Source organism: Neoarius graeffei, chromosome 9 (genome assembly GCF_027579695.1).
Source record: "Neoarius graeffei isolate fNeoGra1 chromosome 9, fNeoGra1.pri, whole genome shotgun sequence".
Lineage (NCBI taxonomy): Eukaryota > Metazoa > Chordata > Actinopteri > Siluriformes > Ariidae > Neoarius > Neoarius graeffei.
In genome coordinates, this window is record NC_083577.1 from 55679203 (window position 1) to 55697496 (window position 18294).

Here is an 18294-nt window from a genome sequence, read left to right on the forward strand (position 1 = left end):
TATGTGAACTTTTGCTTTCAGTGTCTGGTGTGACCCCCTTGTGCAGCAATAACTGCAACTAAACGTTTCCGGTAACTGTTGATCAGTCCTGCACACCGGCTTGGAGGAATTTTAGCCCATTCCTCCGTACAGAACAGCTTCAACTCTGGGATGTTGGTGGGTTTCTTCACATGAACTGCTCACTTCAGGTCCTTCCACAACATTTCGATTAGATTAAAGTCAGGACTTTGACTTGACCATTCCAAAACATTAACTTTATTCTTCTTTAACCATTCTTTGGTAGAACGACTTGTGTTTAGGGTATGGAATGCAGTGTTTTCCTTTCTCCAAACATAACGCTTCTCATTTAAACCAAAAAGTTCTATTTTGGTCTCATCCGTCCACAAAATATTTTTCCAATAGCCCTCTGGCTTGTCCATGTGATCTTTAGCAAACTGCAGATGAGCAGCAATGTTCTTTTTGGAGAGCAGTGGCTTTCTCCTTGCAACCCTGCCATGCACACCATTGTTGTTTAGTGTTCTCCTGATGGTGGACTCATGAACATTAACATTAGCCAATGTGAGAGAGGCCTTCAGTTGCTTAGAAGTTACCCTGGGGTCCTTTGTGACCTCGCTGATTATTATACGCCTTGCTCTTGGAGTGATCTTTGTTGGTCGACCACTCCTGGGGAGGGTAACAATGGTCTTGAATTTCCTCCATTTGTACACAATCTGTCTGACTGTGGATTGGTGGAGTCCAAACTTTTTAGAGATGGTTTTGTGACCTTTTCCAGCCTGATGAGCATCAACAATGCTTTTCCTGAGGTCCTCAGAAATCTCCTTTGTTTGTGCCATGATACACTTCCACAGACATGTATTGTGAAGATCAGACTTTGATAGATCCCTGTTCTTTAAATAAAACAGGGTGCCCACTCACACCTGATTGTCATCCCATTGATTGAAAACACTTGACTCTAATTTCACCTTCAAATTAACTGCTAATCCTAGAGGATCACATGCTCTTGCCACTCACAGAAATATAATATTGGATCATTTTCCTCAATTAATAAATGACCAAGTATAATATTTTTGTCTCATTTGTTTAACTGGGTTCTTTTTATCTACTTTTAGGACTTGTGTGAAAATCTGATGTTGTTTTAGGTCATATTTATGCAGAAATATAGAAAATTCTAAAGGGTTCACAAACTTTCAAGCACCACTGTATAATATGGTCCCTAACAGAATATGAACTTCAAGTGCTATTTTAATCAAAGCCATTGCCCAAATACAAAACAACCTCCAGGTCAAGTCAAACCACATATCATAGCAGGCTGTGAAATACAGGGCGGAAGTTGTTGCCTTCTCACAAGAACCGGCAAGAAAAATTTGGGCGTGCCGCTTTTAATTTGTGCCAAGGATAAAGGTTAAATGTGCACGATCCGATCTCAAATCAGAGCTGCGTCTTCACCCCAGGGCAATCTCAGTCCTTCAACTCTGATGTGATATATTTAATGAGAAACAGTAAAGCAGGAACATGCAGCTAGACTGGCTGCCAAAAAAGCTGAACACATTTTTTCCCCTCAGAAACTATTTTATTAAAAACATTTCAGTTAATATGGAGGAATTCCACATTCATAATTCCATAAATGTTAGTAATAAGGGAATGTAAACTATAAGTACATTTCAATTAAAATCTTCTTACATCTTTACAGTCCTCTTTCGTGCAGCTTGTCTTCATGCGCAGGTCAAACCACCTGACTGTGCCATCCTCCCCACAGGACAGAAAGGTGTATGGGTCATTTGGAACAGTCATTATCTACAGACAGACAGACAGACAGATGTGAATATCTCCACATCATGCCACAGGTCTTAAACCAATAACGACTTTCATAAATTTCTCAGAGAGTATTAAATACAGTACTAGTCAAAAGTTTGGATACGCCTACTCATTCATAGGTTTTTCTGTATTTTGACTATTTTCGACATTGTAGAGCAATACTGAAAACATCAAAACTATGAAAGAACATATGGGACATGTATGGAATTATGTGATAAATAAAAAAGCATTTTAAAAATGTTTTTCATGTTTTATATTCTTCACAGTAGCCACCGTTTACCTTGATGATGCTTTGCACACTATTTACATTATCTTAACCAGCTTCATTAGGGAGTCACCTGGAATGCTTTTCAATTAACAGATATGATTCGTCAAAAGTTAATTACTGCAATTTCTTGCCTTCTTAAAACATTTGAGATCAAAGAGTAAATAGTAAATCATAAAAATACAATAAATAGCCCTATTCCGCAACTGTAGTAATCCATGTTATGTCAAGAACCACTCAACTAAGTAAAGAGAAACGACATCCATCGTTACTTTTAAGACAAAGTGTCTTAATTAATAAAAATAAAGAAAATCCACTGAATTAGAAGGTATATCCAAACTTTTGACTGGTACTGTATTTGAACAGCAAGTTTGTTGCTTTGGAGTATCATGTAAAAGTAAATCACAAATATTGCATGTCTAACATGGCCAGAAGAAAGCATGCAATTGGTGTGTGGCTGCCTGAAGTTTATGAGTGCTTTGCTCTTTCTTTACTGCACTGTTCTTGTACTGCATCATCAAGATAAGCTCACTGTAGATTGTCCGAAAGTCTGAAAGATATTCCACAGGTATTTTTATTTTTCCAGATGCAGCTCTAAGAAAACATACACTGCCAGTCCATTTCTTTTGACACATAGGCTTTTTTTTTTAATTATTACAGTTTACACACTATTAGCAATTAAGGGAAAAATTAAACGGGTATCCCATCAAATTTTAAAATAGGCAAGTTACTTATATATTTTGGAACCATGTGACACACACACGGTTCCAAAATATCAGCGTAGTGGCACTAAACATAAAAAGCCAGGAGCCTAGTTAGAACCCTGATATATATTATAAAGTCACAAACATTTCTCAGTTCACATATTCCTATTTCTTACTTAGGTTTTCCAATTCTACAGCATTTAACTCCAATCCAATTTTAACAAAAAATGGGGGCGCTCAAAACCTTATGACTGGCAGTGTATCTCAAATTAGTACAAAAAAGGCATAAGGACCAAACTTGTCAGCATATCGTGGCATATCAGTCTCAATGCTAACACGTCGCCATGCCCTATTTTTAGCCCAGTATAATGGTGTACAGCAGCTTCTCTCAGTAGTTTATCTTTGAAAGGTATAGCACCAAATGAAGCCAAATTTGAGTTTGAGAACAGCTTCAAAGGTTAAAATCCAAAGTGAGCCCATGCTCATCCCAAATAAAGGCTTTAACTTTTACGGTGTCATTTATCATCAGCATGCAGCCAACGAACTCTGAAAAATGTTGTGGTCTGGTAAGGAGACAGTTAATATATCTAGTTACATATAGTACAAGTAAGCGCACCATCATTTGACAACGTTGTGAAATTAAATTAAGTATAAACGGGGATTGTTATGGTGCGTGTCACTCTTCATAGCGCCTGCACTTTATTAGACCTAGCACGTTGTGCACACGCACGTAAATAACAGCTTAATATTTTAGGATATGGTGGTTGAAACCATTTGAAAAGTAATTTTGCCTGAAATACCATTCTTAGGGGTTTCCTGCTGCTTTCATTTATATCTCCTGTGAGTGTTACTACAATATCACCTGCACCATCTTCATACCTCATATGCAGTTCCATAGTGGCAGGTCATCTGGCACTGCCTGTTGATGTCTGGACTCTTCTCTGTGTGTGTGTAAAAGATGATGCCATCTCCTGAACAGGACACAATCTGCTGGTCGTTAGTGTGGGGCATGAACTTTGCACTAAAAATGTTGGCCCGGTGACCTGAACGAATTGTTGCTTTGACCTGATCAAGAATGGAAAGAGTGGTAAGATATATAGGTCACCGATCAGCTTAATAGCTAGAGAAGCACACAAAATGTGACTCTGTAGTGTATTACACTGATATGGCAGAGTAGTCTGCGTATTAGACCAGGAAACTTCAGTTACGACACAACCTGCTGACTCTAATATAAACACTGTTTAACTGAATAAATCATTTTTCTGGTAGGCAGGTAACGTGTTTAAGTGTGTACATTATTCATACTGGGCAGTAAGGTATTAGGCAGAGACCCGTCCACCCGTAAATTTGACGGGCAATTGCCGATTTCAACGGGCAAGTATACACACAGACGGATACTGAAACGGACGATAATGCCGAAAATTTTCGCACATGAATACTCCCACATGTCATCCGATAAATCCAGTTATGTTCCGCCCACACACGGACTGGCCATCGGGAGTAGCGGGAGTTTTCCCGGTGGGCTGGTGGTTCAGCGTGGGCCGGCGGAGAAAAAAAAAAAAAAAAAAACAGTTGCGCGCTGGCCTTTAATATGATAAGCAATGTTAACAGTTTCTTTAACAAACTGTTAACATTGCTTATTACAGTTGCGCGCTGGCCTTTAATATGATAAGCAATGTTAACAGTTTGTTAAAGAAACTGTTAACATTGCTTATCATATTAAAGGCCAGCGCGCAACTGTTTTTTTTTTTTTTTTTTTCTCCGCCGGCCCACACTGAACCACCGGCCCACTGGGAAAACTCCCGCTACTCCCGATGGCCAGTCCGTGTGTGGTTCCGCCATCATTTACAAATCGTAAGAAACACAGTTTAATACGAAAAATACTGAAAACTTGAAATGAAAAATCAGAATATTTCATCGTTTCCGCCATTTTGGCCCGCACTGAATCTTGTAACATGCGGACTGAATAAATCGCGAATTCTGATTGGTCGAAAATTGCCAAACACCCTGCGTTGTAGTTTCCTCTTTCTTGGCGGGAGAACCGCATTTTTTTTTGCTGACTCACTCTTCTGGATCAAGATGAATCCCAACAAACGCCCCAAATTGAATGTGACAAAAACTGATTCGTTTTTCCACAAAAAGACAGAAAAGGTATGTGTGATACATTGATTAACAAGGGGGTTTCATTGGGGTATGGTAAAATAGAATACTGTTGGTTTTTTTTTTATTAAATACTGTAACTAGATCAAAAGATTATATACAATTCATTGTTGTTTATTTTCTTTTCACTTTTGTTACCAAATCAAACACCATACATACATCTGATACATTCAGGAGTGAAACTGAAAAAAATACAAAGTAAAAATATGCAATATTTCTGATCAAAAATTACACGCCATTTCACCCTGAAAATGTCCTAGAATGCAGGAAATTAAGTCTAAATTTCAAAAATTTTCTGGGGGGGCATGCCCCCAGACCCCCCTAGAGGGACTTCGCGCCTGCGGCGCTCGTCTTCGCACCTGCGGCGCTTATCAGGATTATATAAAATATTATTTTTGACTGGTAAATTTCTTTTTCTGCCTAATACCCTACTGGGCAGTCTAGATTTTGGCTTGTTACAAAACTAAGTAAAATTGCACAACCCTAAAATTACCTTTCTGTTGTAGGGGTTTGTGATGACCAAATTAGTGTCATCAGATCCTGATAAGATGTACTCTCCTGTGTCATTCCAAGATATGGTGTTAACCTATTTAAAAGGAAAGAAACAAATATCTGTTGACCTCGCACTGAGACCACTCGGGATGTCTACTCGCTATTAATGTCAGTGGATTCTAGTAAATGGAGCCAATTTGCCACAGAGGATGAGCTCTGAATCTGCAGTCTGAACTGAAGTAAGAGAGTAAACAACAGCAGCATGGTAGTGAATTCAGGTGAACGACAATTGAGCCCCCAACCATGCCTCTGCCTTTAAAAGAAATCAATCAATATTTCATTAACTTAACCTGCAAAGGCTATGGCACTCCGGCCCCTTCCATTTCTCAGGCCCCAGACTTTTATAAGACAACGCAAAGCTTCATCACACAAACCCATTTTCCCTCAAACCTTCTAACAACTGTCAACTAAACTTTAATTTCTCTCTTTCTCAATTTTCTCATGCTCTTGTTTTTGATTTTTCACTCACAGAGAAGTTCTGGATTTTCACAAAGACAGGAAAAAGATGCAACATATCGATGGCATAACACATTCAGAAATAATGCAACACTGTAGTATCACATCAGTCACTGACACATCAGAGGCTGTTCTAAATATCAGAAGTGTGTCTCCAGTTGGAAACAGTGAGGGGTTATTTTCAGTTTGTTGATAAGAGAAACTCTTTTTGAGAAGGCAGTAAATAAACTGCAAACACTTTTTTTTCAAAACCTTCACACTTCATTTCCCACCAGTGCAACACACTGCATGAGAAAGAGCACAGACATACTGCAGCTTTATTAAACTACTGACAACATCTCAATTCGTTATGATAAGGTGCAGAACTGCTCACAAAAACCTTATAAAAACACATCAAATTTTGCAATACAGCATCACAGCATGCGAGTGAGAGACTGGTGACTATCATCCTCTTAGTTCATGTTATTAATAGATAAAGGGGAAGAGGTCTCGCACAGAGCTGTTGGAATCAACACACATGGGGGGAAAAAAAAAACAACTGTGACAGGGAAACATCAAGTAAACCATGATCCTAAGCAGATAAATTTTTGATACTCACACAGCCATCATGCACTTTAAGTATAGCTTCAAGCTTCAGACGTTGCACAAATTCTCTTCTGCCTGTAGAGGAAAAGGTGTTTATAAAAAGTCACTTCACCAGCTGGGGCTGAGAAATTAATGCACAGCATCGCTCGCATAACCATATTACTAAGTCTGATTTGTACATAGTCATAATCTACTTGCAATACAGGCTTACCCAGCTCAAACAAGCAAAAAGAAACACCAGAAAATTGAAATAAATGTGTTGCAGTTGATAATAAGTTCACCAAAGATGCTATAACTAATAGTAAAAAGCTAATTATAAGAATCAGTTACACAGGCTAAATTATTTGTCCTGGCACACTTAGACTGAATAGTATATTGTATATTTCTGTCCTATCGTCTTAATGACCTATAACTCAGAACTGGATGTCTCATTCAGTGAACGCCTCGAATAGCTTTTAATAACCTGCTGTAGCCAAGTGGCATCTGTACGGTCATGTCTATCCTCAATTATGAAGGGGCAAGAAACTAAAAGCGGAATTTGTATAGAAAGGAAGGACATTCTTGCAAACTTTGCGTCTGTCATCTGCAAAGAGACAATGCCAAATTTAGACAAAAGCCTTGTAGCGCTAAATATACTGACACTGAATTGGCAACTTGCATTCAAAAGAAAAGCAGAAGCTAGAAGGCAGCTCTGTACAGGGCATGTCTTCCTGATTCACACTAGTCAGCCATGTTCACTAGCTCCACAAGTGAACATAATCTATACCGAACACCTCAGCAGAACCTACCCTCCCTTGTACAACCAAGTAATGCTGAAATGATAAATGATCGCTGAAAACACTGGCAAAACAGATGTGTTTTCTTGGCAGTCGAACGAAGTCATAACTTGATTTGGTTTGCAAATTGTTCCCACACAGTCTGATTTTAACTCAGTTTTCCAGAGCCCACATTATATTTAATGTGTCCAGTGACAATACTTTTGTTCATTTTAAAGTAGCTTTGACACCTTCACTCATATATAACCTTTCTTGTGATTTGCGTATAGTCTAGAGACCCCATTTAAATCCCACGGCTGTCTCTATGCTCTGGAGAATTTGCTTGCTTTTTGTGGATTCCCTATCAATCAAGACATGGCAGCCTAGCCAAGCTAAATACAGCACACACACATGATATGCCTGGCCTGAACGCTACCTAACCAACTCGGTTAATGTTTCTATCAGATCTCAGATGTTGTGATCAAGGTGTAACCTTATAGCAAAAGACTGTAATGTTATCGTAAATGTCAAGCTGACTGATTAAACATACAACAAATAAACAGAGTACACTCATGAGGACATGTGTTAACATGGTAAAGCTATTTTAATAATAATAATAATAATTCTTAAACCTTTCCCATCATACATTCAAAATGCAGTTAAATGTGTGGAAAAATCAATACAGTAATTTATATATATCAGGAAGTGTAGACCATTTAGCAGGATGCAAAAGCCTAAAGGCAAACTAAAAACACATTAATTTTAAATGACAAAATAAATGTTAAAATATTGATCTGAGGTGGACTTCTAAAACTAGCGTTAGTCAGAGTTTGTTAAATATGGTAAGATAGTATAAATATGTGGCTCATAAAATTGAAACAAAAATAAATGGGGGGGAATATATATATTATATATATATACACCGTATATATATATATATACACACACACACACACACACACACACACACACACAAACACACAGTAACTTTATAAAATTCAGCCTAATGTGTTTCACAAGGAAATTACAAACACAATAATAATAATAATAATAATAATAATAATAATAATAATAATAATAATAATTTTAAGCTGTTATTATTATTATTATTATTATTAAGTTGGGACATAACATGAACAGCAATAATGATAAATAAATATAAATCATTAAGAAACAATATGAGAAAAATAAGAATAAATTTAATAAAATACAGAAAATATCAAAGATAATTTTGAAGTAAAACAAAACAGAAGAAACTAGAAAAGCACTCGGAGAGCGCAGACCTCCGCCAAGAATCTCATCTCATCTCATTATCTGTAGCCGCTTTATCCTGTTCTACAGGGTCGCAGGCAAGCTGGAGCCTATCCCAGCTGACTACGGGCGAAAGGCAGGGTACACCCTGGACAAGTCGCCAGGTCATCACAGGGCTGACACATAGACACAGACAACCATTCACACTCACATTCACACCTACGGTCAATTTAGAGTCACCAGTTAACCTAACCTGCATGTCTTTGGACTGTGGGGGAAACCGGAGCACCCGGAGGAAACCCACGCGGACACGGGGAGAACATGCAAACTCCGCACAGAAGGGCCCTCGCCGGCCACGGGGCTCGAACCCAGACCTTCTTGCTGTGAGGCGACAGCACTAACCACTACACCACCGTGCCGCCCCCGCCAAGAATCCTTTAAAAAAATCCGGGATCCTGAAGGTGATCCGGATCACCACCAAAATTTAATGGATTGTTACTTGTGCCCAGTCACACCTCTGGAAAAAATTTCAGAGCAATCCGTTCATAACTTTTTCCGTAATGTTGCTGACAGACAAACAAACAAACAAACAAACCAACGCTACCGAAAACATAACCTCCTTGGCGGAGGTAATAATAAGAGTGTGTATAGAAATCTGTCTTTAGGTGCTTTTTAGAATGATCTTTTTTTTCTTTTTTTTAGGTGCATTAAAACAGAAAACTACTTCACCACTTCTTTTCTTGTTGGCTTTGGGTACATTTAGCCATGGTGCAGCACTAGATCCTAATGAAATGGTCTGCAACATAAGGGGACAATCCATAATGTATGATGGCTCTAATCCATTCATGATTTTAAAATACTAGTAGCAGTACTTTAAAATCTATCCTAAAAGAGACTGGGAGCCGATGTAATGCCATCAGGATTGGTGTAATATCATTTGTGTGTACCTGTTAGAACCTGTACTGCAATGTTCTGAAAAAGCTGCAGCCTGATGACTGATAACGCAGTAAGCAGTGAATTAAAATAATCAATATGAGACAAGAGAAAAGCATGTGCCAACTTCTTAGCATTGTGCATGCTGATATAAGGCCTAGCCTGTGCAATGTTCCTTAAAGAATGCTGACTGAGTGATGCTATCAATTTGTCGTTTAAAGGTAGTTCAGAATCAAGGATTACAACCAAGTTTGCTAATTTGTCATTTTTGTCTATTGGCGTTGGGACCACAAGAAGATTTTTTTTTATTTGTTTTCATTAGGTTTAAGGTCATTTTTGTTCATCCAGGTAATGTTTGTTTGCTTCGGCAGTCAGTCAAGGTGTTTAGAGTAATACTGCTGTCTGGGGTAATGGATGGGGTAAAGCTGTACATCACCGTATCTATTAATGATTTGACCCAATGGCAGCATATACTGTCTGGACACAAAGCAGAAGAGTGCCAAATATAGATCTATGTGGAACACCATAAAGAATGTCTTTTTTTTTTAAAGAAACATAAAGTTACAAAGTTCTACCCAATAAGGACATTCCCACACAGTCCAACTCACGTCATATGTATGGAACGGCAGAGTATTTTGTTCCCACAAGTCAAGAAGTCAGGGAAGTATTTTGAACATATTTCTAGTGGCATAGTACTCACAGAACGTGGAGAAATAAGACCGTGTTTTTTGTGTACATGCTACTTCCTCTCTTCCAGTTTTTAAATGCTACACTAATCAGTGGACCACCGTATTGCAACTCTGACATGCTTATTGGATCTGGGTGAACATGATTTAAAATAAAGCCTACTATCACACAGTAATAATGGTGTTATTAACCCTTTCTGGGGTTGAGATTTGCTGTTGAAGCGCAGCAAAATCAGATTCATTTTGTCGTCAATTTTTTTTTTTAATTTGATATTGCATCATACAAACCTTACTATAAACTGTATAAACTGTAGTCTTGACTCTTCATGTGTGTAAAGAATATGAGTAAGATTGGATTAATTTTGCTGAACTTAGCTTAAATCTTTCGTCTGGTACTAAGTAATTATCACAATCAAGCTGATGTGAACAATTAAGAAATGCTGTTTTTTTTTTATATATAAATCAATAATATTGAGACTATGACAATGGCACAATTTCCTGAATACTTTAACACTCCTTGAAAGTGTACTGATTTACTTCTCACAACTATCAGATTAATCTGAGCAGTGGAGGATACTCAGTAAAAGTGGAAAAACAAAAACCAGAGAGACCTCAAAATTCCCTTAAAGTTACATAAATCTGCTTTAATTGACAGAAGAGGGGAGTCAATTTTTAGGTGAAGGGACAACAAAGGTTGAATGTAATTGTTTATTTACTATTTGAATGAGATTGGGAAAGGACACCTGTGATACTGTGCTTATAGTTATAATACCAAAAATGCTGCATACCATCCCAGCCCCAGTAGAGAAAAGAAAGAAAGAAAGAAAGAAAGAAAGAAAGAAAGAAAGAAAGAAAGAAAGAAAGAAAAACTTTATTCATCACACACTTGTGAAAGTTCCTCTCTGCATTCAACCCATCCGAAGCAGTGAACACACACACATGCACACACACGTGAGCAATGAGCACACACACATACTGTACCCAGAGCAGTGGGCAGCCATGCTAACAGCGCCCGGGGAGCAGTTGGGAGTTAGGTGCCTCACTCAAGGGCCCAAGGCCGTCCCATATTAACCTAACCTGCATGTCTTTGGATTGTGGGGGAAACCGGAGCACCCGGAGGAAACCCACGCAGACACAGGGAGAACATGCAAACTCCACACAGAAAGGCCCTCGCCGGCTGCTGGGTTCGAACCCAGAACCTTTTTGCTGTGAGGCGACCGTGCTAACCACTACACCACCGTGCCACCCAGGTTGGATTAATTTTGCTGAACTTAGCTTAAATCTTTCGTCTGGTACTAAGTAATTATCATTATCGGGATTACATATAACAGCAGACATGCCATTACCCTCTTTACAAAACAGTGAAACTATACATCAGCACTAACAGCCTCACTGTGTTCATCCAAGACCGACATTTACATTGCATCAAACAAATTTACAAAGGACAAAAAGCTAGACACACAACTAGGGCTGGTGACCATCACCTGGAAACCTGGTTTCCCTGGAACCTTCTGACAGAGTCCCAGAAGCTGGTTATGAATGAAAAGGATCATCTAATGTTCATAGAACAACACTTGCATACATACCCATCAATCTATTTCATCTCTCCTAAGCACCACAGATGGTGAGAATCACTGAGATAACATATGCCACAATGTCATGAAAAATTAGTACAATTAATTAATATGCCTACTAAAAGTAGTTCCTACCAACAGCCAGACCACATCCTTGGTTTGTGTGCACAATGAAGCAAGTGGCAGGATTTGGATAAGAGTAGTGCATGTCATAGCATCAAGAAAAGCACATTAAACCAATTGGGACATGGAACATGTAACCAATATTCATTCATTCAGCTACAGTAACCGCTTGTCAGGGTCTAGGCACATCCGGAGCCAATCCCAGAAACACTACGTATGAGGTGGGAATACACTCTGAATGGGATGTCAGTCCAGCACGGGGGAGCACGCACACATTCATTCACAGCTAAGGGTAATTTTGTGCCTCCAATTCACCTAATGGCATGTTTTGGGAACTAGGAGGAAACCCATATGAACATGGGGAGCACATGCAAAACCACACAGACAAATAACCTGAGCTCAGGACCAAATTGGGGATAGAGGTTTTCTTTCACTGATTTTTGGATTAGTGAAGTAAAAAACGCTGGTGACCATTAAATCAACCACCTACTAAACATGCTATCCAACTGTGAATGAAAAACTAAAAGTTCGAACACATAAGCTACATGTCCTGGCCACCTGGGCTACCAATCTCTGGGGTACCTGAAGCTCTGACCAGTCACAACGTGTTACAGAGACAGCATCAATACACGTACTCGAGAAGAATAATGAGAAAGATGGGAGTATGATAATGGTATTTATAGGAAATATTATAGTAACTTCTCACTTTGTTGGAACTTCCTGGCATGCACATGATGGTATCCAGGCAATATTCAACAGCCCTGGCAGTCAGGAGGGGTGAAAATAAAACCTGTTTTGTTTTGTTTTTTTGCAAAATGATTAAAGCAGTTCTTAGTTAAAGAAATTATGAGTTGGAAGGAGATGTTGGAAGGAGAATGTTGAGGATGGAGCTGCCGGGCACACGAAAACGAGGAAGGCCAAAGAGGAGATACATGGATGTGGTAAGAGAGGACATGAAAGTGGCAGGTGTAGTAAAGAAGGATGCGGAAGACAGGGAGCAATGGAGACGAAAGATCCGCTGTGACGACCCCTAATCGGGAGAAGCCAAAGAAGAAGAAGTTAAAGAAATTATGGAGTGTTTTGACTTAACACGTCAGCCTCGAGCAAATTTGGGTAATGACTATAAACAATATTTTTGTAAAACCTAACTGGGGGCGGCACGGTGGTGTAGTGGTTAGCGCTGTCGCAACACAGCAAGAAGGTCCTGGGTTCGAGCCCAGCGGCCGACGAGGGCCTTTCTGTGCGGAGTTTGCATGTTCTCCCCGTGGGTTTCCTCCGGGTGCTCCGGTTTCCCCTACAGTCCAAAGACATGCAGGTTAGGCTAATTGGTGGCCCTAAATTGACCGTAGGTGTGAATGTGAGAGTGAATGGTTGTTTGTCTCTGTGTCAGCCCTGTGGTGACCTGGCGACTTGTCCAGGGTGTACCCCGCCTTTCGCCCGTAGTCAGCTGGGATAGGCTCCAGCTTGCCTGCGACCCTGTTGGACAGGATAAGCGGCTACAGATAATCGATGGATGAAACCTAACTGTTACCTGGTTTAGTCCATTAACTACCAATAATTCAAATACTGTGACCTCAAATCAGCTGATGCATCTAATTCAGTGATGTGTCTCATACTTGTCCAAAATGTTATGGTAATAAAGCATGTCATTATCATGCTTACTACCAGTAAGAGGATTTAACAAGTGATTCCCATACATGTGGCTAGATCATATATTATTATAGCCTGATTAGTAATATTAGGTACCTGTTATGTTCAACAACCCTTAAGGCAATTTTGCTGGGGGGAGAGAAGTGACAGCAATCAATGAAGCTATAAGCTTTTCCATTCTCACTAATCAGCTCCCTACACAAGTGACAGCTGTCAACAGCACGTAAATAAAGCGTTTACAAATGACGTCGGTGGGGAAATGAAAACACGGCTGCCTTCTTACCCAGATAGCTGGTTCGGAAAACATTCGGGTCGCTGTAACCGATGGAGCGTTTCCTCACATCCCAAATCAAGTTGCCAGAGCAGGACATGGTGCTCTCAAAGCTCCCCTCGTCTGAAGACAAGCAGCATTGAGAGAACTGCAAGTAGAAAGCACTTCATTAGCTCGCTCTTAGCTTTTAGCAGTGCCTTTTTTTTTTTCTTTTAACAGCACTTATTTACTCCAGTGTTTCATCGTATCAGTAAACAAAATAATGGAGGGAGAATTAAGCAAAATCTACACCCCTGCGACAAAACGAACTACTGCCTGGGTGTCATCATAAGCTAAATATATAACAGAAATGTTGTTTAGCCAACTGCTTAAGATTCTGCCCTCCTGTGCCCAGATCTTACGCAACAGCCAATGAAATGCGAGCTGCGCTCATGTTTATGTTCATGGCGCTGTAGGGAGCTTTGAAGAGCATCAAGTGCGCGCAGCCTTGCGCAGACATTGTTCTGTCTTCCTCTTTCACATCACACACATCACATTATCTCTAGCCGCTTTATCCTTCTACAGGGTCGCAGGCAAGCTGGAGCCTATCCCAGCTGACTACGGGTGAAAGGCGGGGTACACCCTGGACAAGTCGCCAGGTCATCACAGGGCTGACACATAGACACAGACAACCATTCACACTCACATTCACACCTACGGTCAATTTAGAGTCACCAGTTAACCTAACCTGCATGTCTTTGGACTGTGGGGGAAACCGGAGCACCCGGAGGAAACCCACGCGGACACGGGGAGAACATGCAAACTCCACACAGAAAGGCCCTCGCCGGCCCCAGGGCTCGAACCCAGGACCTTCTTGGTGTGAGGCGACAGCGCTAACCACTACACCACCGTGCCGCCTGCTCTTCATTTTCTTTCACCTAAATAAAGAAGAGTGCAACCACCACTGCACCTGACTAAAATTCTTACTAAATACACTACCGTTCAAAAGTTTGGGGTCACTTTGAAATTTCCTTATTTTTGAAAGAAAAGCACTGTTCTTTTCAATGAAGATCACTTTAAACTAATCAGAAATACACTCTATACATTGCTAATGTGGTAAATGACTATTCTAGCTGCAAATGTCTGGTTTTTGGTGCAATATCTACATAGGTGTATAGAGGCCCATTTCCAGCAACTCTCACTCCAGTGTTCTAATGGTACAATGTGTTTGCTCATTGCCTCAGAAGGCTGATGGATGATTAGAAAACCCTTGTACAATCATGTTAGCACAGCTGAAAACAGTTGAGCTCTTTAGAGAAGCTATAAAACTGACCTTCCTTTGAGCAGATTGAGTTTCTGGAGCATCACATTTGTGGGGTCGATTAAATGCTCAAAATGGCCAGAAAAATGTCTTGACTATATTTTCTACTCATTTTACAACTTATGGTGGTAAATAAAAGTGTGACTTTTCATGGAAAACACAAAATTGTCTGGGTGACCCCAAACTTTTGAACGGTAGTGTACGTGACAACTGGTTGACTGTCAATTGCTTTAGTATATTAAAATTATGGCAGTATTATAATTACAAGTTTCTTGTGTTTTACTCCAAACAACAAGTCAAGTCAAATCAAGTTTATTTGTATAGCGCTTTTAACTTGGCAGGGTACAGCCATTGAGCTGGTCTCATCCTATAAGCACCTGGGTTTCCATGTTGATGAACGTTTAACTTTTAAGTAAAAGTTTAGTTTCTAAACTTAGGGTAAAATTGGGCTTTTACTTTAGGAATAGATCTTGCTTCTCTCTTGGAGCCAGGAAATGCCTCGTCAAGTCAAGTCAAGTTTATTTGTATAGCGCTTTTAACAGTAAACATTGTCACAAAGCAGCTTTACAGAATTTGAACGACTTAAAATATGAGCTAATTTTATCCCTAGTCTATCCCCAATGAGCAAGCCTGTGGGATGGTGGCAAGGAAAAACTCCCTCAGACGACATGAGGAAGAAACCTCGAGAGGAACCAGACTCAAAAAGGAACCCATCCCCATCCGGGCAACAACACACAACATGACTATAACATTAACAGTCCTAACGTAAAGTCAGCTTCGTTGATGCTATAAACCCCCCACCGACGGAAACCCGAGCGCAAAACCGTTCACAACAACCGTAGTCCCAAAGTCAGCAAGTCAACTGCAGTCCTCAAGTCAACAAGTCAACTGCAGTCCCCAGCCACAAAAGCACCACTGCAAGAGTCCAGAGCGTCCTCCAGGCGCGACCCCCAACTGTCCACATGGGGCCGCCCTCCACAGGAGCGATGTGATGAGACTCCAACCAGACACAGGGCACCAGGATGGATCAGGCAGGTCCGAACAATGCTCTTCACTCTTCTCACACCCTATTGGTCCCTGAACCTTTTAAAGATGGTTTTATGACCAGCTTACACTGTTCCCTATCTGTAAAGTCCTCGTAGTTTTGGAATAATTTGGTATCCAAAACTGGCACGTTTACTTTTAATCTTGAGAATCAAATGTTGCAAGCAAATAAGAAGGTCTTATAGTTTCCTGTTTGGCATCATGCAGTGTGCATGTCTAGAGTCTGGGCTCAGTGGGCTGGAACAGATCAACAAAATATACCTTGCCAGCCGAGCCAGGAGAAAGAAATTACAAATCAATTTTACGGAACCATAGTTTGAAATTTACCTCCTCCCCCCGATTTTATGTGACAGAGAAGACACATTCACTTAAGGTTCTAAAGATAAATTTCAAAATGCCAATGTCCTTGTCACAAAAACAAAGTTTGAGAAGAATGATAGCTATCTGGTTCCAAAGGTTGTTATTGCCGGGGATGGCGTAGAGGATGAGCTCTCTAGGTCTTCTAAACATCTCCAATGGCTTGTGCAAAATAAAGCCTCTGACAACTAAAGTCCAGCTCCTGGCCCTTTCGTGGTGGAACTGTTTGGTACCAACAGGAGAAGGGGCGAAGGCAGGTTACTGGCGGCTAAAAACCAGTTGCTCATGCTCAACATCCCTGGCCCGTCAGCTTCAAGAGCCACATCCTTGGCAGTACGCTTTTCCTTGGAACCCTGGCCCTCCAGGTTGGGGGTTTTGCACAGGGTTAGCTTCCCTGCCATGTAAAACTAGCACTAGCTACAGAAACTCACTAATGGCGTCACCTCTTGTTAACCGCACTGAACGAATGCAAAAAATGTGAGCAAGCAGAGCCGTCAACTGACAACAACTGAAGACCTGGACAAAGCAAAAAAAAAAAGCAAAGATAGCTATCTTCTATACTTTTGCAATTAGGAAATAACACTTAATACCCAGGATAAGGGTGGCACGGTGGTGTAGTGGTTAGCACTGTTGCTTCACAGCAAGAAGGTTCTGGGTTTGAGCCCAGTAGCCAATTCGGGCCTTTCTGTGTGGAGTTTACATGTTCTCCCTGTGTCTGCGTGGGTTTCCTTCAGGTGCTCCGGTTTCCCCCACAGTCCAAAGACATGCAGTTAGGGTAACTTTAAATTGTCCGTGTGTGTGAATGGTTGAGAAGAGAAAACCTCTATAATAATCCAGTAGAAGGCAACAGGAAACCACTACTGTAATTCTTCCCTAGAAACTGGTTGGCTGAAGCTGTCAGACCGGACCTGCCATCAAGCAGAACACTAAAAAAAGAAGACCCAGGATAAATAAATAAAGACACTCTGCCTTCCAGTGAAATTATATTATACTATTATTTCACCAGTGGCACGGTGGTGCAGTGGTTAGCACCACAAAGGGCCTTTCTGTGTGGAGTTTGCATGTTCTTCCCATGTCTGTGTGGGTTTCCTCCGGGTACTCCAGTTTCCCCCACAGTCCAAAGACATGCAGTTAGGCTAAATGGCTACTTTCATGATCAAAAGTAATGCAGCAGAGGAGTGGCTAGCTGTCTGTACTTACTTAGCCACGAAACCCTAGGAAAGGGACCCAGCCCAGAACACACTGGACAGGCGAAGATGATGATTATTTCACCAGAAGATGGAGTCTCCGAGGTTTTTTTTTTAATGTTTGTCTGCATTTTTCCTACACCTAGAAAGACTACTGGGATTTAGTTTTTTCCCCCTTTCATACTTCTATCTGCCTTACTTAAGAGCACCTATCAAATAAACCAGATCCATATATTACTTCCTTCTTCTTTTGTATGTTCCATTCCAGGTGTACTTTCCCTCTGCTGTTTTAATAACCTCTTTTGGGAAGGCTTTCTACTATATTTTGGAGCATTGCTGTGAGGATTTGTGATCATTCAGCCACAAGAGCATTAGAGAGGTCAGCCACTGATGACAGGCGAGGAGGCCTGGGATGCATTCGGCATTCCACTTCATCCTAAGGTGTTCAGTGGAGTTGAGGTCAGAGCTCTATGCAGGTCACTTGAGTACTTCCATGCCAACCAGACACTCTTCTGGCATACAGAAGAGTAGGTCAGAAAGTTTAGCCTAATAATTATTGGCTCTTTTATCAAGTAGCACTAAGATATTGTCTGTCTTGTTTCTCAAAAATGTACAGTCCAAGAGTT

The 18294-nt window shown here is 40.5% G+C and overlaps 1 protein-coding gene across 6 annotated transcripts in view; it reads right to left on the bottom strand.

Annotated features, from left to right (window-relative positions):
* Positions 1-14178, bottom strand: part of dcaf6 (ddb1 and cul4 associated factor 6) — a 47480-nt gene extending 33302 nt beyond the window's left edge. For all 6 annotated transcript variants that reach the window (XM_060929850.1, XM_060929849.1, XM_060929848.1 and 3 more), the window contains exons 1-5: positions 13793-14178; positions 6551-6612; positions 5438-5530; positions 3664-3849; positions 1681-1794 (exon numbers count right to left, since the gene is read on the bottom strand). In XM_060929850.1, the coding sequence (XP_060785833.1) occupies positions 1681-1794; positions 3664-3849; positions 5438-5530; positions 6551-6612; positions 13793-13880 (543 nt within the window). In that variant the 5' untranslated portion in view covers positions 13881-14178. The remainder of the gene's footprint in view (positions 1-1680; positions 1795-3663; positions 3850-5437; positions 5531-6550; positions 6613-13792) is intronic.
* Between the last annotated feature and the right edge of the window lie 4116 nt (positions 14179-18294).